Here is an 8,898-nt window from a genome sequence, read left to right as displayed (position 1 = left end):
CTTCAGGTGGCCGGCCTTTTAGAACACAGGCTGTGCCTGCTCCTTGCAGGACCTGGGATTTTGAATCAAGGCTGTTCTGAGAGCATGGAGCTTGTTCCGCTTTGTTTTCCCTCCCCCATCTGAGGGTGGGGGCAAAGCTCAAGAGCCCTGGAAAAGCCATGTTCCCGGGCCCCGGGAGCATGTCTGCTGTTCAGAAAGCCAGCCAGCGGACATCTACACAGGTGGGAAGAGCTCCCCATAGTGACCAGAGTTTGAGAAGGAATCCTTTTTGGATCTGTGCATTGGCATTGCTCTTTGGTGAGACACGCAGGCTTGATCCGGGGCACCCAGGCTGCTAACCGTCTGGGGCTATGCCATGCCGGGAAGGCAGGGCCTGTCGGGCACACCACCAGCCCTAGCCCTGGGAGTCCATATGACCTAATGGACCGGATAATGAGCACTAGTTTTAATTTCATAAAATATTTTCTTACAGGCTCCAGCAAACCTTCACCAATTTACATCAGTTCCTATTCCTCACCAGCAAGAGAACAAAATAGACGGCTACAGGTGAATTTGCAATACCATTTTTACAGAAGGCCGATTAGCAGGGATCAACACAGTAAGGGGTCCGCGCCGGTTGACTTACCTGAGCTGGGCCCACACGGCGGGGCCGGGGAGCTGTCCCAGGGGATCTCTGTTCCTTGGAAGCTCATCCGTGGTTTAAGCAAATCACTTCTCCAGTAGCCTCTTGTCCTTGCATATCTGAATTGGTAACCCCATGCCACTGATGGCAACCAGCTGAGAAGTCTTTAACTCCTGTTCTTTACCCAACAGTTTCCTCTTCCCACTTTTTTTTTTTTTTTTTTTAGGTCTCTAAAATCTCTTCTGTTCTCTGGGTGGGGAAAGATCAGTAAGCACACTTCATCCTCTCACCTCATTGTTCTCTTTTTTGTACCTCCGTCTCTTTCTCCATCTTCATGGCTCCCTCCGATTCAGGCCTCCATGGTTTGAAGACACTTGAGTCTTAGGCTCAGAGGTCACAATGGACTCAGCCCTACAGGGGTAGACCCCAGTCCCCAGCAGAAAGGGGACTAGTGACTGTAACATTTAATCTCTGCTTTCATGGGGGCCTAAAATTCATTTTGGTCCTGTCTGATGCCATGTCCACATGGGTCATCTGATCTCTCCTCTTACCTTCCATTAACACAGCAGTTGGGGGGTTCCCAAACAAGCCTGTAACCTGCCCTGCAGATAAGGATGCTCTCAGACCTCCTTCCATATCTTTTCCCTGTAGATGGAAGAAGAACCTCTCAAGTTACTCATAATCTCTGCTATAGTTTTTTCGTCAGGAGAAATATCCTCAGAATCATCACTCTAAGTTAAAAAGCAAATTTAGCTCTGAAATCCTTATAATATTAGAATGCCTTTAGTTCCAGAATATGGTGTTGATCCCTATGTGGTAAATTTGTAACATCTTGCTACAGGCAGGGCAGGGGTAGTAGAATTTGGGCATAATCAGAAGGAAAGACAGACATTAGGACCATTACAGTTTTTCTCCAAACATGTGAAGAAATCAATGTGAAGTCAGAGATAGACAGCACAAAAGGAAATGAGGTCAGGCTGTGGGTGCCCACCTGTGTTTCACTTTGCTTCCTTACAGATGAAGTTAGTATCAGCCCTGGCTTGGGGGAAGTCTGTTCCTTTTGAATTGTATTTGCTCACATATCTCTTCTAATTTTACTACTCTCCTGCCTGGAGATTGCTTATTCGTTTAAAAGCACAGCAGGGTTTCCAAGGTGTGATTTGTTCACCGGACTACATATTTCTTTTAAAACTGAGGGATGGACTCAATCTTCATCTCTGAGATAAATGTTTTCAAAGATGGTTCTGCAATTATACAGCAATCCGGAGCCCCAAAATCCAACCTTTAACTGGGTTCTTGATGTGCTAATTGTACCCCCGTGTCAAAGCAAAAATAAAGGCCATCTTTCAACAGGCATGCCCAAATCACAGGCTCTTCCAGAGCAGAGCACAGAACTTGGCCTCTAGGGAGGAGGGAGGTAGCAGGGGCTCTGTGGGGTTCTCCCAAGTCGCTGACTTCTAGAAGTCATAGGACAGGACTTGAGCCAACTGCCAGCTCACCTGTAAACAGTTTAAAATCCTTCCAGTCCACTAGTGAACATACAGTGTGCACCAGAAAAACGTTCAACGATAAATTCACAAACACTGAATATTGCTTTAAAAATATAAAGCAGGAAGCCCACATTAATTTTCCCTAAACATGTACTTCCAAAAATTGCCTTGATTTATTTGCTTTCTCATTTTGCCAACAGCATCAACAGCTGTATTATAGTCAAGATGACTCCAACAGAAAGAACTTTGATGCATACAGATTGTATTTGCAGTCTCCTCATAGCTATGAAGATCCTTATTTTGATGACCGAGTTCACTTTCCAGCTTCTACTGATTATTCGACACAGTATGGACTGAAATCAACCACGAATTACGTGGACTTTTATTCCACTAAACGACCTTCTTACAGAGCAGAACAGTACCCAGGGTCCCCAGACTCATGGGTGTAGCATCCTGATGCTTGGGAGAGGAACTCTTTCTTTCTAACTCTGTTTGGATTGAGATGAGAAGTCCGTCTTGCTGATTTGCTGATGAAATGTGAAAGTGACATGGAAGGAATGAGTGAAGAGCGTATTCTTTTTTTCTTTTTTGAGGAATTTTCAGGGAAGTGAGGCAACCTTCGGGAGAAAGGACTTTCTAAGCTATATTTAGGTGTTAGATCTAATTACTTGTAGATTCTATAGTCTGGTGAAGGTGTGGGCGATGTGATGAGAGGTTTAAGAAATGGGTGAAATGAGATGGGGGATGTGTAGGTCAAATCAAATTAAAAATGATTTTTTTAATGTGAATAAGTTATGTTCTGATAGTTTGTACAGAAAAAAAATAAATAAAATGGATGCCCTTCGTGTTTTATTGCTATTACTAACTGTCAAGATTGTATGCTATTATGTCTTGTAAATTTCTTTTGTTGATGTAAATATGGAAATGCCACATTGGTTAAGTGCCATCACTTGTAATGCAGTGTGTCATCTGAAAAGAGATTTGAAGAAACTGACAGCTTAAAAAACAAATGGGAAACCCAAGGAATTGTTAGCAGTTAAAAACAAACTACAACATCCTTTGTTTCCAAAATGAATAGTGTACCTGTGAAGCACAAAGTCCAGTCTGGCATAGCAGCACCATGCCCATCCCCTGCCTCTTTCATAGGACCCTTCACTGCCATTTTCTATGCACATGAAAGAAAATAAATGTGGAAATTTCATCCTTGAAAATTTGTTCCCTGTTCTTTTTCTTTTTTTTTTTTTTTTTTTTCTGTGTATGACACAGAAAAGTAAATTAATAAATGTGAATCTCATTGCATATAGGAAACAGCTTAAATATATCCATCTATTTTGGACTTTTCCTAGTTCCATACAGTTAATATACTTTGCAGAATGGACTGTTCCACAGAATGACGCTGTGAACTTTCCTCCTCTTTATCTATCTTAGCGTTTTTATTTCTTGTGATCTGTTTTTAATCTAATGCCCATTACCATTTTATCATGTTTTTTTCCAGACTGCTGTATATTTAACACCATTTTTCACCGAAGAGAAATTACATCTGGCAGCCTGGCCCTAACTAAATTGGCAGACTCCTTTTGGCATCATTTTAAGAACTCCATAACTGCGTAAGAACAGTGGTTGGGCACTTATTGGTTGGCAGCAATGTAATAAGCTGAAACAAATTCTAAATAATTATTTTGCTGAGTAATCCCTTGAGACAAAATAATTCCTGGCTTAGAAATAGGGTAGGGAAGCCCCACCATGCATGGCAGGCAGGGGTCCTCATAATACCAAGCTGCATCCCTTCCTAGCCTTTCTCCATCCCTGAAGACCCAAAGTCTGAGAACTTCCCAAGTCTTGTGGTTTCCACCCTGGGTCTTACATGGAAAACAACCCATACAGCAAGTCAAACCCAGTGGAGTTCACTCAGCTCAATATATCCTGCAAATGTGATTATAAAAGAAAAAAACCTAGTCTGGCCTGTGTGTTTAAATTTGTGAGTATAAGTAGAGAGTTCCAAGAGGAAAGTGCTTTCTCTGTCTTGCTGAAGGGACTACAGCTCAAGAATTAGGCTCCAAAGTGAAATGGAAATACAGAAATAAGCAAAAAGCTTCCTCACGTCCAGCTCCCGAGGTGGCGGCAGTGGTAAAGAACCCAACCTGCCAATGCAGGAGACGTAAAAGACATGGGTGTGATCCCTGGGTCAGGAAGTTCCCCTGGAGAAGGAAATGGGACCCGTCTCCAGTGTTCTTGCCTGGAAAAATCCATGGACAGAGGAAGCTGGTGGGCTAGTCCATGGGGTTGCAAAGAGTCGGACACTACTGAGCACAAGCATCTCATCTTCCTCACGTCCACCAATGGCAAACCTTTCTGAAGTGCAGGCTTTCTGAAATGACACCTGAGCCAGTTCCCACAGTCAGACTGCCCAGCTGCTCCCAGCCTCACGTGCCCTGGAAACCACCCTCTTTCGATGGCAGAGGCTGCCGGGTTACCCCCAGGGAGCTGGCCTCAGGACTTTGGAGATGTGTCTGTGTGAGTTTTGAATCACTGTCTTCGCTGAACCTGCTTTCCATGCATCTGGCTTAAAGGCCCTCCCCCATGGAGTCAGGAGTAAAGGACTCTGCAGCTGGCCTGAGCTCACTTGACAGTGACTGCTGCTTCTAATAACCTCATCATCCTTTGGGATAGCTTGGTGAACCAGGACCCCCATCTGACAGGCAGCATTTCAAAAACTGATCCAAATTTAGGTTGCAAAGAATTCACTTGGGTCTCAGCCAGACCTTGTAATGGCGCCAGAAAGAAGCCTGTGGGTGAGAACTGGGCAGAAGATCAGGTGCCCTCTCTGGCTCCTCCCTGATAACAGAGGGATAAAGAATCTGCACATGGAGCCTGAAAGACAAAACCGCATCGTGGTTCAAAGAGCTGAGCCCTACCTCCACCCCGCTCTTCAAGGTATGGAAATAGAAAAGCTCTGCTGAAACTAACTTGACTTGCAGTTACTGCCTCCAAAATGTTAGGCAGAACTCAGACGTCCTGAAGAGAGCTGTGCTTCCACTCAGCCATGGTCAGCATACGGCCCTGCTCCCAAGTCCTGGAGAATTGGAGCTGAACTGAGCCAGTGTTGGTGAGCTAGACCCATGCATCTCTACCCTGACCACACATCAGAGGGCCCCCCCCAACACTGACCAGTGGCAACCCCAGGAGGTGGGGTTCAGGCATCTCTTCTTGAGAAGCTCCCTGGCTGATGGCAGTGTGTGGTCAAGCCACTTGACCTGCACACCATTCCCCTCGCCAGTTTCCTGCCCTGGAACCTAAAAATGTAGCAGTTGGAGTTAGGGTTGGGGAGAGCTTGCCTGGAAGATAGTGATAAAGATTTGGAGTGTTAAAATTGAAATTTTTCTTTTTTTTAATTATGAAATTATGGTAACACATTTACAGGAGACTTGGAAAATATAGAACAAAGTTACGTATATTTCCACTATGAAAGTGAAAGTGCTAGTCCCTCAGACGTGTCCGACTCTTTGCAACCTCATGGACTATAGCCCTCCAGGCTCCTCTGTCCATGGAATTCTCCAGGCAAGAATACTGGAGTGCCATTTCCTTCTCCAGGGGATCTTCCCAACCCAGGGATCGAAACTGGGTGTCCCATATTGCAGGCAGATTCTTTATCATCTGAGCCACAGAGAAGCCATATTATAATTATTTTTTAAGCAGCTAAGATTTTTAGTTGGAGTTTCAATATCAAATTCTCAAATATTAATAGAATGAATATACAGAAAAGTAGAAGGATATAGTAAACCTGAAAACCACTGTGAACCAATTCAACATAATTAAGGTTTATATAATTTTCACACAAGAGTAGGATACAAATACCATTCAAGTTCCCATAGACTATAAACTAAGAGACACTGGAAGATATCCAGGGACATAAAGGTGCAAAAATTTCATGGATAAGGTTAAAATTGACATCTTAAATTTAAAATGTCAGAAATGAGGTTTTTCTTCTTGCCAGTGTACATATGTTTTGCCTATGAGTACTTTTTTAATAGTTATGAAAGCCCTTGGGTGTTCATGAGTATCAAAAATGAGGACCTCAGTAACTCCTCCAGTCATCAATTCCTGGCCGGTGTTTGGTTATCCACAGGATTGCTGATTCTTACAGTGAAACCGCAAATTCACTTTACCCAGCGCTCAAGATGCGCTCCTAGTTTCACAGACATCATTCAGCCCTCAGAGCAAATGGGTGAAACCTGTACTAATAGCTCGTTTTACAGATGCAGAAGCAAACCGGGTGAGTGGCCAAGATGACACAATGAGGGGCCAAGACCAGGTAAGTTAGCACCACAGTCTACCTTAACTACAGTGCTAGTGTTTTTTAAATTGAGTAATTTGAGCTTCAACTGAACAATTTTCCTGAGAATTTTTCTTTGGTCTTAAATTTGCCGAAGGGAACTTAATCACACAGGATAAAGGAAAATCTGTCATCACTTACCATAAATAAAAGACAAGCATAAAAAATGAACATTTAACTATTAAACACAATAATCCACGTACCACCAAAATTCACTGTCTTCCACCACTGGTGTTCCATGAACCAGTCATTTTTGGAAACATGAGTCCTAATCATTCATTCTGATGTTTGTGATAATTTCGATTGGGCTGAGAATTCCCCTTAAAAGAACTTTGTAAACCATGTCTTTGAACACAGGCCCATTAAAACAACTCTCTTATTTTGGAGCCTCAGCAGTGCCTTTGGAGGAGACACTGGATGGTTTTACTTCCATGATCACACCAGATTATAAAGAAAAAAACTTGCAAATTTGGCCATTACGTCTCACTTACATTTTTTAAAATCGTTTATAACTGCATTATTCATAATAGCCCAAAACTATAAACAACCCAAATCTCCAACAGGAGAGTAGATGAACAAACTGGAATACCCTTGTGTAATGGAATACTAGTCAGTAATAAGAATGAGCCACAGATACTGATAATAGCATGGGTGGATCTCAAAATCAGGCTCCAAAGAAACCACACACAAAAATGTATACATACAGAATAATTCTGTTTTTAGAAGAGGCAAAGATCATCTATGTTGATAGAAATCGGAACCAGTGTTGCCTGTTGGGGCACCAATATCTAAGGGGTATTGACTAGAGAACTCTAGGAGATGATGGGAATGATGTGTATCTTGCTCGGCGGCTCTTACACAGGTGTATGCAGTTCGCAAAACTTATCAAAATGTAGACGTAAGATCTTACATCTCATCATATGTAAAATGTATCCCAATAAGAAAATTAACACTTAAAAAGTCACAGAAGAAATGAGTGATAGCATTTTCTGAGACTTAGTTTTATAACCTAGAATCAAAGTTAATTATTATTACCAGTCTCCTGAGTTGAGAAAAATCCAATTTATAAATTTCAAATCTTACAAAACATCCACTTATAGTAGTTTCTCAGACTAAAGATTTTAGCACAAAATTCTTTGTAGTTATATACACAGTCTATTTAAAAGCTGACAGCTTACTAAAAGTTAAACAGAACTCTAGAAAATTTATATTTGAAAAGCACTACATAGGAGAGTCCTTTTGAATGAGCTGTGGTAGGGCTGAATTGTGTGTGTGTTGACAAGAAAGTAAGTGGAGAAGGAAAACTTGGGCTCATGTTTAAACATGTTCCCAGGAGAGAGAAGTGTGTCATCCCTTTTATCTAATGATCCAAAGAGATGTGTAAATAAACGCCTCACCCACCTCAGTGCTGCCCAAGTTGAAGGGAAGGAGTGTGGGAAAGGAGCCCTTTCAGCAAAGTACCAGAGAGGTGTGAGCAGACAAGCAAACAGGTCACTGAAATCAGACATAGAGCAGCTAATGGAATTTTTTTTTTTTAACTCTACAAATGTAGGGCAGACAATTCAAAGAGGATCTTTGCTGTAGGTTAAGGAAATCCTTACTGGAGAGGAAGAAAACAGTCTTAATTAGTGTGCAACTGGCAAGGGGGTTGAAGGAGAACAAAGGATGCAAGGCATGTTGAGGGATTCTATAGGAAGCTTCCACCCTCCCAGAGAGCTGCACTCTGCTGACCTATCCAGGCGCTGGCCTGGGCCTCAGAGAACAGGAGATGCCACCCATACAAAAGCATTTCTGAGCTGTGTGTGTGAATCCTGCCCCACTTTAGGACATCCTGGCTTTTGTCATCAGCTTCACTCACTTTAAGTCAACAAACGAGTCCAAAAGGCAGTACTAGGATGCAATCTTAAAAATGACAGAATGATCTCAGTTAGTTTCCAAGGCAAACCATTCAGTGTCACAGTAATCCAAGTCTATGCCCCGACCAGTAATGCTGAGGAAGCTGAAGTTGAATGGTTCTATGAAGACCTACAAGACCTTCTAGAACTAACACCCTTTTCATTATAGAGGACTGGAATGGAAAAGTAGGAAGTCAAGAAATACCTGGAGTAACAGGCAAATTTGGCCTTGGAGTACAGAATGAAGCAGGGCAAAGGCTAATAGAGTTTTGACAAGAGAACACACTGGTCATAGCAAACACCTCTCCAACAACACAGAAGAAGACTCTACACATGGACATCACCAGATGGTCAACACCAAAATCAGATTGATTATATTCTTTGCAGCCAAAGATGGAGAAGCTCTATACAGTCAGCAAAAACAAGACCAGGAACAGACTGTGGCTCAGATTATGAACTCCTTATTGCCAAATTCAGACTTAAATTGAAGAAAGTATGGAAAACCACTAGACCATTCTGGTATGACCTAAATCAAATCCCTTATGATTATGAAGTGGA

The 8,898-nt window shown here is 42.4% G+C and overlaps 1 protein-coding gene across 6 annotated transcripts in view; it reads left to right on the top strand.

The window, feature by feature from the left end:
• The window catches only part of PKP4 (plakophilin 4), a 259,298-nt gene extending 255,975 nt beyond the window's left edge, over positions 1-3,323 (top strand). For 5 of the 6 annotated variants that reach the window (XM_010859008.1, XM_010859007.1, XM_010859009.1 and 2 more), the window contains 2 exons: positions 473-546; positions 2,313-3,323. In XM_010859008.1, the coding sequence (XP_010857310.1) occupies positions 473-546; positions 2,313-2,561 (323 nt within the window). In that variant the 3' untranslated portion in view covers positions 2,562-3,323. The remainder of the gene's footprint in view (positions 1-472; positions 547-2,312) is intronic. The other variant, XM_010859010.1, reaches the window with a different exon arrangement.
• Positions 3,324-8,898: the final 5,575 nt, after the last annotated feature.

Source organism: Bison bison, unplaced genomic scaffold, assembly GCF_000754665.1.
Source record: "Bison bison bison isolate TAMUID 2011002044 unplaced genomic scaffold, Bison_UMD1.0 scf7180017864452, whole genome shotgun sequence".
NCBI lineage: Eukaryota > Metazoa > Chordata > Mammalia > Artiodactyla > Bovidae > Bison > Bison bison.
Note: the sequence above shows the minus strand (reverse complement) of the source record. Positions and strands in the feature narration are given on the sequence as shown.